Raw genomic sequence first — 12,311 nt, 5'->3', positions numbered from 1 at the left:
GCTAATATTTATAACTAAATATAAATAAATGATATACTTGAGGTATCAACTTGCAGCCAACCCTAATATGAAAATATCTTGTCCAAGGCCCAACTTTTAGATAAGTTTACTAATAATCCAATATGAAAATATCTTGTCCAAAGCCCAACTTTTAGATAGGTCTACTAATAATCTAATATGAAAATATATTGTCCAAGGCCCAACTTTTAGATAGGTTTACTAATAATGGGCTGCCAAGAGAGGAAAAGAGTTCAAATTCGTTCAAGTAAAACCCTCCCAATAAATTTGAACTGTATTCAAATACTCAAACACTTCCACTTCTTCCAACCAGCCATTTATTGATAAAAGAGACCCAAACTTGGATAAATCTTGCCCTATGTGTAATTCTCTGGATCATCTCTTTCTTTAATGCTCGTTTGCTAAAGCGGTATGGTTGGGGTCGGAATTGGGATTTAGAGTCTCAGATACCCAATACATTGGTTGCAACCTACTCCACACCCTAAACCATAAAGTAACTTAAAATAATGGAGTATTTGGATCAATAGGAACAATAAATGTTTTGAGAAAGGAGAAACAAGCCCCATAGAAGCAAATGGAATTGGCCCATATAATACTTCTTTAAACTCTATTGTGTTACCCTCACTTGTCAGCTTGTTCCGGTATAACTATAAATATTAGAAACAATAACATCATAATGGAGAAATCTCTTCTTTCCACAAATAAATTGTATATCTTCAATCCTACCCTAAATTATCCTATAGAAAAGCTAAAAGTTCAACCATTTTCTAACTACATAGCATATATTTTTCCTTCTGTGTAAAAATAAAAATGAAAATAAAATACTTTTGAGGCACAACTTAACATTTAAATTTACAAAAAAAGTATTTAAACTCTATAATGGTAAAAAGAAGCCAACAGATCATGCTGGCCAAACCTGGGAGAGATTTCCCTGTAATTGCTATATCTGTATGAACCTCGATAAAATGGGGACTTCTTAGCCACTTTCAATCTTTTTTTTTTTTCTTTTTAGGTGCCTTCAACACGAGGGGCCAAAAAGGAGGAAAACTGTGCAAGTTACACCACAAACAAGGTGTCAAAAAATGAAGCAAATAAATTGATTCCACTGATAGTTCAAAAAGAGAATCAATAGTATGTCATATGTGCATTGCACTGTTAGCAAACACCTAAATTACTCAAACGGGTGTGAAATCAGATATGGGTATATTCAATTTTTTAAAAAGTTTATTTTCTTTTTTATGTATTTAGATGGTTTTTGGAGGGTGATACTTTACACCCATCTCCCAATGTGCCTCAGATACAGGATGATGTTCCCTGAAACTATCAATGACAACCAACAGTTCAAGTCTTTGATAAAATTAAAACTAGGTCCAGATTTCACCTAGTAATACATAAATTTACTATATATATATTAATTTACAAAACCAAAATACTATATATGACTTAAATAACTGTCACCTGAAGGATAGGGGAAAAAGTTGTTCCAGCTTGTAATACTGAGTCCGCTAGACTCAATTTCTACAAGAATATTATAGGTTCTTTTTGCATCAAATACACTACTGCTGCAAAATGGAAACTGGACAGTAGTTACCTTGGAACGGACATGACGATGATGGCGGTGAAAAAATTGGACGAGTCTTTGGATAGCAAAAGCACTTTGCTTTATATGCCAACATAGAAAACCCACCATAAACTTCCATGCCATGTCCAAACTAAGAAACCCGGATAGAAAATACCAGCTCAAAGTGCTGTCACCTTTTCCCCCCATGAAAGTCAGTAAGAAATGTTGCAGACTTACTCAATCTTCCGATCTGCGTGACTTTTGCTCTTGATTAGCTGATTAAAACAAAACATTAGATTTACTAAAGGTTACTGTGAAGGTGAAACAGTTAATGGAGCAACAAAACAATAGATTCCATGCATGTCCTTTGGCCTACTACAGTTTTGTACATTTTATATGCCACCTGGTTAATGTAACTTAGCAATGGAGATAATTCATTATGTTAGTTAAACATGTTAACATTCTCATCCAATCCATTCAAAAGGAGAAATCGATTTAAAACAAGAGAATTAATCCTGTCAGAAAACTATCTAATGCAAGCAATGTGATGGTCAAGAAAAATCATTGCCAAAAACACACTACACATTTCCCCCTATGGCATTTGCTATATGGGTCATATTGAACCACTGTGCTCCATTAAAGACTATATCTCGGCAACCAAGTAAAAGGCAAGGTCTATCAATCCTCTTCCTTTTAGTCTTCTGTTCCCTCTCTTGACATGGGTTATACATATCATGCATTAACTCGCATCTTGTCACATTGGCAATTGGGTACTCATTTTCACATGTCCAAGCATGATAACTGTATTAGCCTTTCCAATATAGAACACCTTCATTTTGTCATTAGAAAAAGAGACCAAACAAAGAAAAAGAGTTTTGAGGATTCATTGGAAAGTAGTGAGTTGAATTCATACATAGCCACTACTCATAATTCCGTAAATTACTAACCTTGTATAAATATTTCTTTCTGAGTTTGATTGCAGAACCTACACATCTTTTCACATGGATTTTCAGAAGCTTATCATTGAAAATCTGCAATAGATAAGAAAAAGAAGAATACTTGAAATTAAAACAAGCATCCCAGCCATTGAAATAAAGAAAGGGAAATCTTCCCCTTTTTCATTTTTAAGTTCTTTCTACAACAGAACAATACAAAAAAAAAAAACGGATTGATAGCAGTCATTTCCACTTTCGAGAAGTTGTACATAGAAATTAACCCTTCCATAAAAAATCGTCACACATCTGGAATTTAATGGCCTATGCTTAGCAGAGAGAAAGCCTTGAAAAATAACAGATAATACAGGAAATAAAAGGGCCATAAACATGGAAGTGTATGCAGTCACTACACTAAAAACCTGAGTTCTGTGGTAAGTTAAATTTCACTTAAGCACAAAAAGTAGTTTCTAAAAAAATTCAGTATGGAACCAACTTGGAAATCAATCAAGCAATATGAGTGAGCTCCACCAAATTTTACTTGTAGGGCTGCAACATAGTGAAAGTTAAATCATCATGTCCAAGCTGAGGTATCACTTTGATCAGCACCAAATCCATCGGCCATGTTTTCAAATTTCTTTCCAACTTGTAGAAGTTACAGATGGGTAAAATAAAAACAATGCATCATAACAAGAACGTTTTCAACTTTAGGTAAATTTAATAAATCCAACTTGAGAGGGGTTGTGAATAGAATGGATATTCAACGCTGATCATGTGATGTAAGTGGAAAGACAGACAGGATGATAGTATAACTTAATAATTTTAAGAGACTTACCTTTATCATGTCATCTATTGAATGGGTTTCCTTGATAATTTTTTGACGGTTCATGATAAGAATAGCAGCTACACAAAATACAGGCAAATTGTCATCTCCTTTCCTAGTTGATGAGACAAGACCGCAAATTTGGAGGAGATTATTTTTAGACAAAAAATTCCTTGTCAAACCACAAAAACGATGAGCTGCTGCTGATTTAAATCCAGCATTCTCAGACAAAGAATGCTTTGATTGTAGGCTGCCCTTTACGCCATCATCTCCACTTTCTGGGTTTTCTTCTCTAATTTCTTCCCCCAAATCCCTAGGAAGTTGTACAACCAATGCTTCTAGACAAATGTCCTCTAAATCGCAGGAGGCAGATTCGTCAAAATCAGCTGCCCACATCATCTATATTGAGGTTGATATTCTCAGTATAAATCTCAAAAAAATAAAAAGGGGGGGGGGGGAAGAAAATGAAAAGCTAAATATAATTCATGCTTATCATGAGAAGCTCTTGAGATATACAATTTATTTTCTTAACTTCTAATAGGCTTATGCTCCATTTAAAAGAAACCATGCTCATTAACTGCACCTCAGACATTGAATTTGAACTTCAGAATAAAAAAAGATGGAGTTATTCAAGATTTTGAGATTCAATTAAAATGCAAGCCAATAACACGTCTTACATGCTATACAAACAGCTTCGCAGTGATCTCTCATTTTACAGGGCTAAGGGAAATCTGTTGGAAATTTTAAGTAATTTCCTGTTGCCCTATTCTTTTAACTTTATAATGTAAAAGCACCCTAATAGATGCAGTACTCAAAAGTCAAACCCCAAAAGTTGAACTCAGGACCTGCATCTAAAAATACCATCAGTCCACAGAAGGAGTTGTCTAGGTAAGACAACCATGACATATCACAATAGGCAGGCTCATGAAAACTGCAGAGGTGCAAAAGAAGAAGGGGGTAAAAAATTTCCAGAAATATGGGGCCCAATCAAGAGTGAAATAAAGATAAATAGCAGCAGCGATGCTCTAAATAGGCAACAAAATCAGTGCTAGAAGCTTTCAACCTCACTATTGTTAGCTTTGTGCTCAATCAGGCAACAGTCATGCCACTTCAAATTTTAACACAATGCTTCTTTTTTTCCTAGATATATTATAGCATAGTAGTACCATAGATTGCAACATCACGATAGCATTAAATGAGACTAAGTGCACGGACCTCCCACATACGAAGAGACTCATTGAATGATAACTCTCGCCGAAATAGAACAAGCAGCATTGGAAATGCAAAATGAAGGCTTTCAGCACCTATATTTGAGAGATGTGCGAAAATTTCCCTGTCTGTAAACTCCAAAATATGCCACAGTGCTTGCAGCTGCTTCATCACTCCAGTTGGTCCATCAACCTTAAAATTTTCACGCTGGAGGCATATGGAAAAGAGGTGCAAGTATTAAAACCTAAATGATCAAGAGAAACATATTCACCAAGTTTAAATTACCATTCTCCTAATGAGCATCTCAAAGCACCAAAATGCATCTGCATTATCCTCAAAGAGCACAACAAAAGGAGACAGCAAGTCACTCATACCTATGATCAAAATTCAAGTAAAAAAGTTAGCATTAGATTTTTAAAACTCAAAACCTAAAGTTGCATCTTCACACCTTTGGACCAGATAAATAGCAATTCAATAAGAGAAAGGTCCGGCAAAACATGTTATGAGCAGAAGACAAAAACCTTGACAATAACCAGTTGTAGGATCAACCCATGCATAAACAGCGAGAATATCAGACATTCTAGCTAAGTTTCTTGTATCCTTGTAGAAATCGAGATGACTATCCGTTCTCACCACATCAACAACTGACAAAATAAGAATCCTGTCAGCTAAGAAGAAAACAAATAAACAAAATCCATTCAATGGAATAAGGAAAGGGGAAAATGTTTTGAGCCGTAAATAATGTAAGTTACCTATTCGGTGCAGAGTCCAAAGCCATTCACTTACTCTTTCTTCTTGGGCAGCCCCTTCTTGTGATCTGGTTGCATTTACAAATGGTGTTTCTGGGACACTTGATATGCTTAATCTGTTCACTGTTTCCGTTTTATAACTTACACTGTTGGGTCTGAGGACTGGCTCATAGTCATCAGAATAGGTCACCAACTCAATTTCAGAGTTATATCGACATGAGACATTTTTAGATAGTGAGGATGAAACATTTGATTCCATAATTAAATCAGCATTGTTATTGATTTGAAAACTATGCATATTATCATCCTCAAACATCAATTTATATTGAGCAGAAAACACTTCCTCATTTGCATCAAATTCTTTCTCATCTTCACTCTTCTCAAACAAATCTGTTACTGGTAAGGGGGGGAAATCAAAATCACATTCAGTTATGAAATCTGACCCATTACAGTCTACCCCTCTTTTTGAGGAACAAGGACCACATGGAACAGAAGTCGATGAAGAACAAGAATCGTATGCAGCACTGTCAGCATTTCTCCTGACACTTGTAAGGTCACCAGAATTACTAACATTCACTCTTCGGTCAATATACGAGCTATCAGAACAGTTATTGCCGAGATCAGAATATTTCTCTCTTTTATCAGTATCATCAGTGGAAGCTTCTCTACACTCTACTTTTGCTTCTTTGGAGGGTGTCCTCATATCCATAACTTTTGAACCTACAGGATAGGCAAGTGAACCAGTTCCTATGCTTGAATGCATTGTCTGGCATTGCTTTATAAGGTCCTTGTAACGTTCCCTGCATAATTTCCATAAAGCTATTAAATATTCAGAATGAAGCAAAACAGAGCCTTGAGCTGAACAAAGGATAGTTGTATACACAAAATTCCCAGCACCATTGAGAAATTTTCTGAAAAGAAAATTTCAACTATTAAAATAAACAAGTCATGAACTCTGGATGCATAGACGGCACGCATCTCTAAAAATTCTTAATCAACTTTTCCAAATGAATACATATTATGGATATATTTCTTAAATAGACTAACATATATGATTTTTCTAACCAAAGCATAGAACTAAAAGTTCTAATCAAACCTGTAGATAGGTCCTAAACTTATTTAGATTGTAAAGAAATTTGAAGTGAATTATAGATGGCCTTAATGTAATTTTATCCAGGAAAAGGGTACTGTCCTTTAATTTTCTGCTTTCTTGTTGTATTCTCAATGCATTGCTATTTGAGCACTTTTCTCTGCACTTAAAACCAAAGTATGTTTCTCTGTGTAAAGTTATTGGCATTTGAAGGAATTTGTAGCTTGCAATAGCCAATGAAGTGGATAAGGATACAAACTTCATTATCCTTAAATAATAAAGGCCAATATGGGCAAAATTGCAATCCTTTCTAAAAAGAGCCTGTAAAAGTTTATCTAAATGGAATAAATCATAGCATAAAAAATAACACTTCTCTAACAAACGACACCTTTCAATTTGCTTGGATAGCTATTTCCTACATATGACTGAGCATATTTATCTATCAGCTGACAAAAGAAAAAGGAGAAACAATGGACAGTACAGATAATCATCAAAAATAATGATGATCAAAAGCTAACATGGTTGAAAATGGAGTATGATTACATAAGAATATTTAACTGAAAATGATATTCAGTTACTTTGACATGCAAGCAGAACAGCCTAAGATAGGCACTTACAAGGAAAAGACTATTAGAATATAAAGTGGAAAAGAACAGGACTAGACCTCCGGGCTATCCTTAATTGCCTTCGGTGATCTGCAGTGCTCCCCAATGCATAGCAACCAAGAAGAAATTCCCAAACTTCTGGTCTTATAGATGGATCAACCCCCTAACATCATCGAGATAAATTGCAGTTAAAGTTTTGCACCAACTGCAAAAAATGCGGGCATATGCATACAAATTTGAAGCGGAAAGGAGATATGTGGAAAGCCACATTTCATCTCCCAGCTGTTAATGTCATATAAGAAATATGGCTAATTAAAGAAGCACTGGAGAATATATCAGACTACCTAAGAACCACTAAGGTTCAGAAATATACCCAGAGTGGATGAAAAGATAGAAATATGTACAGCAAGCATCATGGATGTAAACAAAACAAGGGAGAAGTGTCATCAAGCCTAGAGGTCTCTGCAGGTTGTAAACCATACAATGTCTCGAATCCAAACCCAAATCTGTTTACAATTAAAGCACACAAGAATTTGAAATGAAGCAGGTTAAAGAAAGCATCTGACCAAGCCAAAAATTAATTCGAGACATATTAGTCTCTTCACATTTTAGAACTCAAAAACTTGGAAAACTTCAAGAAACTAGTAACATAAAAATACAAATGCATATAATTACCATATCATACAAGGTACTAATTGACACATCCTATTAGAGTTGGGACAGGTTAATACCCCCTCTAAAACCATCCCATATGGTAAAGCCCTGATAAAATTATAATGCCATATAGTTCAGAAAGGCATTAAGTATAGGTATTTTCATAGGTTGGGGGAATAAATAAAAAGAATTTGCATATAAGCATGACAAGATTTAAAAAAAAAAAAAACAATTTGGCAGGAAATGAAGAATAATGATTGACAGACTCTTAGCATTGGTATTATTTATTTCAGAGACAAAAAGAAAATCCTTGAGCAGATCAGATCTCACCATGGACACAATCGAAATTCCATGTCCGCAGGTACAATAGCAATACCAACAGATTCCAGAAAAATGCAATAAGAAAGCACAAAAATTATATACAATCTAGTTCAAAACAATGTTGGAAAAAAGAAAAGGAGAAGAGAAACTAAGACATACCCCCAAAATAATCAACTTGAGTACTTTCTGAAAACCAGAAACCTTCCCTTCATTATCAAAAGTTGCCTGCCACTTCTCCGGCTTAAGCATCTTGCCTACCTAAATCATAAGCACCTAGTTTATCAACAAGGAAAAAGGGGGGAAATTACCATAGCCACACCATAATCAGAAAAGGGAAACCAACGAAGGTACATTTTTGTGGAAACCAAAATTTGAATAACCAATGAAGCCACTCTCTTCTTTAATTATTGAAATTATTAAAATAGAAAAGGGGGTAGAGCCAGTAAAGAAACATTTCAATACATGGACAACAATCGTTATTCATGGTCTTCCACTGCTAAGACCCTAACACTGCAATGCCTTTGAAATCACATTTTGTGGTCTCAACTCATATTTTCAGAGACCATGAATTCTAAATATATCTCTATGTCATTGAGAGCACAAAATTCAATGTTTGGACACGCCAAGTTGCTAATCTCCTTTATAATCTATGCTTAGTTGCATTTGACCGGCATCTGCCCTTCCCTTGCAATTCAAACTTTTGCCTTAATAAACATACAATTCAACTATGAAAGGTCTAACCATTCAACAAAGGGTCCAATCACTAATTATTTATTTCGCGCTTGCTCAATGCCTTGAACTATTGAAGCTGAACATTTAACCACTTAATACTTCACTATTGTAATAACATCCATTCTCATTTCAAAAAAAAAATGGAAAAACAATAAACAAAAGAAAACCCTAGCTCCTGACCAAGGATCTCATTTGACCAAACGTTTGCATCTAAGACCTAATAAAGTTTTTTTTTTTTTTAAGTTATAATTCAATGAGAAACAAACAATATATAGGAATTAAATTTCGATTCTATGAGAAACAAAATCGATTGATTGTTATTTAACTCATAGAATATAGATATGTATACAAAGAATGTTAAAGGAATAATCTTACAGCTAAAAACAACCTTGATGGAAGAGTGGGAAACGCAAGGATCTCCAATGTCGCGAACAACAGAACCAACTTTTTGAATATTGACGGCTCCGGCAGCGGCGGCGGCAGCTTTTCCAAAACTCCATTGATTTTCCTTATCCCTACAAGACATTAAACTTAAAAAAACAACTACCACCTCCGCTTCCTTTTCTTTTTCCTTTTCTCTTTCTAAACCACCATTCAACCTCCCTCTTTCTTTATAGTAACTTCTAAGCAATGACGATATAATATCACATAAAAATCATATATAAATTTTGGGTTTTCATAACCGTTTTCGTTCGATTGATCTGGATCCCTCTTGTTTGATTGTTGATCGATTCCAAAACGCATTTGAAATCCGTTATAAAGATGTGAAAAAAACAAGAGAAGAAGAGAAAAGATATTTGTGAAAGAGAAGGAGGAGCTTCTCCTCCGTCGCCATTTTTACAAACACCAAGACCGTTCTCGTTTCTCTTTCTTTTTTTCTTTTAATTTATTAATTCATTTCTCTGATGTTTCTCCATTTTCGGTTTTCTCTTTTCCATTTTTTTCCCTTTCGGGTCTTTCCTCAGGTTTGATTTCTTATTTTAAGTTTATTTTTGTTTGTTTTCCTTTTTTCTAATAAAAAAAATGGCTATTCAAAATCTAGGATATATATTTTTTAATTTCATAATACGTAAATTAAGGTAGTCAATAACGCACCAACCCCATCAGCATGTTTCGATCCAAATTTATTAAATTTTTTTAATAATTTTGTATGTATCTAATATTTGCTTTTTTTTTGACAAATTATATATATTTAAATATTTTTATATATATTTATAGTTTAGTTTTAGTTTCTTCATAAATTTTATATTATTTTGGTAAAATTAAATTATATATTACATATACATGTAAATATATTTCAATTATATCCATATAAATATATTTATCTCTAAAGATAATTTTAAAATAATTAATTAGGTTGATAAAAATTGAAAATTTGTTTAAAATGCCAAAATTTTACACCAATTGGTACACACTAGTACAAGTTGATATTGACTTAAACGAGCCGGAGTACATGAAAATGGTCGAAACGCACCAAATGTTTTACCCAAATGAAACATAGACTATGTAACAGCCAGATTTTAGCTAAATCGGAACAGTGGTTTCGGGACTACGAATCCGAGGTCGTAAAATTATTTTAATATTATTTTCAGTGTTTATAGCATGTGAATATGTATGTGAAAATTTCGTGAGCTAATTTTATCGTTTAATAGCTCAATTTGATAAAAGGACTTAATCGCGTAAAATGCAAAAGTAGCATGTTATAAGTTAAAAGTACTTATGGCTTATTAACTGAAAGGTCCTTATGATGTTATTATGCCATTGATAAGGTTAATGGACATTAATGGCCTTATATTATATGTTTCATAATGCTTTTTATTAAGGTTAAATTTATAAAATGTTGAATAACATAAGATAAATAATAACAAAATAGAAAATGGTGTTCATCTTTCTTTCCATAAGAGAAAATAAAGCTTTTACACTCATTTTAGGGTTCGACACTTACAAGCTTGATTAAGGTACAGTTTTAACTCAGTTTTTGATGATTTTTATATTTTTGTGATCGTTGCTTAGTAATCTAGCTAGCCCGTATCCTAATTTTTGATGAATTGGTGAGTTGCCATTGATGAATGCTTGAGCTTTTGAATGATTGTTGATGAATTTTGAAAGCTTGATGATAGATATTGAAGTTTTGTAAAGTGATTTTTAGTGAAATTGCATAAAAGGAACTAATTTGTGAAAAGTGTAAAATGTGTGTTTAAATGTGTGAAATATTGGTAAATATGGGCTGTTATGGAGCCTATAGATATTCGGCTAGCTTAGGCTATATTTAATTTCTTGAATTTTGTGTTTTTATGAAATAGCAACTAAATTGAGAAAATGTGAAATTATAGGGGTTAATGTGTAAAATGTCTCAAATTGTGTGCTTTGGATGAAATTGAATAAATTGAGGAATAAAAGAGTTAATTTTGAATTTACATAGATCCTGAAGGAAAGAAATCGGACTTGGATCGAGGAAATCGAAAGTTATCGAGTAATCGATCCGATTTGTCTATTTCGACTACAAGGTAAGTTCATATGCAAATAAATGTATTTGAATTGAATTATATATGTTTTATTATCATTGAATTGCTATGAATATCAAACGAGCATGGATCAATGAAGTTACAACATTTGAAAGTCCCGTACGAACCCTAAGAATAGTATAGGATACTAATATCATGACATTAGGTTACCGAGATGTGATTACATATATGACCATGTCTGGGACATTGGCATTGTATTGAGATTACATGTAAGACCATGTCTAGGACATCTGCATCGTTAACTGATTTCATGTAAGACCCTGTTTGGGACAGTGTCATCGATATGTAATAACATGTAAGACCATATCTGAGATATGGCATTGTACGAGCTTATGTAATTTTTGAGTATCCTTAATGATTCCGAACGGTTCAATGGGCAAAGTCAAGTCAAGAATGAATATGTGAATGAGCTAAGTGACTCAGGTACGTATGAAATTCATACAAGTATTGAAAAGAGCAAATATTGATGAACTCGATTAAAACATTGAATATATGTTCAATGAGAAAGGTTTGTGAATTTGAATGAGATTGACCATGTTAAACATACTTGAATTGTTATGTAAATGTTCATGTGATGACTTTATTTGTATATGGCTTACTAAGCTTTTAAAGCTTACTATATGGCTTACTAAGCTTTTAAAGCTTACTTTGTGTGTTCTTTCCATGTTTTATAGATTATCAAAGCTAGCTTGGACATCAGAGATCATCAGGAACTATCTCACATACTTGAATTGATATTTAAATGTTCATTTGATGACTTTATTTGTATATGGCTTACTAAGCTTTTAAAGCTTACTTTGTGTGTTCTTTCCATGTTTTATAGATTACCGAAGCTAGCTCAGACATCAGGGATCATCGGGAACCATAATCACACTATCGACTACTTGTTAGTACTTTTGGAGCTTTGTATATATGGTATATGACATGTATAGGCTAGTGTCATTTTGGTATGTTTTGAGTTATGATATTAGCCATGAGATTTGGCTTGTAAATGTTAATATGTAAGGCCATTTAAGTTGGCTTGAATTATGGGTTTAATATGTGATACATGAGATGTATATAATGTCTTATGTGTTGGCTTGTTTTGGTTTA

General features: G+C 33.6%; 1 protein-coding gene across 3 annotated transcripts; it reads right to left on the bottom strand.

Annotated features, from left to right (window-relative positions):
- Positions 1-692: 692 nt before the first annotated feature.
- Positions 693-9,746, bottom strand: LOC108489662 (rab GTPase-activating protein 22-like). Of its 3 annotated transcripts, none has more exons than XM_017794345.2 (11): positions 9,070-9,746; positions 8,122-8,216; positions 7,047-7,150; positions 5,296-6,092; positions 5,065-5,187; positions 4,829-4,917; positions 4,550-4,750; positions 3,347-3,733; positions 2,527-2,610; positions 1,610-1,854; positions 693-1,065 (listed from the first exon to the last, which is right to left on the bottom strand). In XM_017794345.2, exons 1-10 carry the CDS (start codon positions 9,218-9,220, stop codon positions 1,813-1,815), a joined length of 2,073 nt encoding a protein of 690 aa, XP_017649834.1. In that variant the 5' UTR covers positions 9,221-9,746; the 3' UTR covers positions 693-1,065; positions 1,610-1,812. The 3 variants fall into 3 exon arrangements, with proteins under 3 accessions (XP_017649834.1, XP_017649835.1, XP_052876069.1); XM_017794346.2 differs by having other exon boundaries at positions 8,122-8,220; positions 9,083-9,746; XM_053020109.1 differs by having other exon boundaries at positions 9,083-9,746.
- Between the last annotated feature and the right edge of the window lie 2,565 nt (positions 9,747-12,311).

The sequence above is a fragment of the Gossypium arboreum genome, chromosome 10 (genome assembly GCF_025698485.1).
Source record: "Gossypium arboreum isolate Shixiya-1 chromosome 10, ASM2569848v2, whole genome shotgun sequence".
In the NCBI taxonomy this organism is placed as follows: domain Eukaryota; kingdom Viridiplantae; phylum Streptophyta; class Magnoliopsida; order Malvales; family Malvaceae; genus Gossypium; species Gossypium arboreum.
The sequence above is the reverse complement of the archived record's forward strand: the minus strand, read 5'-3'. Positions and strand labels throughout refer to the sequence as shown.

Excerpts from the sequence above, each read along its gene's own strand:
- LOC108489662 (XM_017794345.2), bottom strand. The coding sequence starts at position 9,220 with ATGTCTTGTAGGGATAAGGAAAATCAATGGAGTTTTGGAAAAGCTGCC. Across the intron at positions 8,217-9,069 it reads CATCAAGGTTGTTTTTAGCT|GCAAGATGCTTAAGCCGGAG; the intron begins GTAAGATTATTC and ends TGATTTAGGTAG. Across the intron at positions 7,151-8,121 it reads TCAAGTTGATTATTTTGGGG|GGGGTTGATCCATCTATAAG; the intron begins GTATGTCTTAGT and ends CGATGATGTTAG.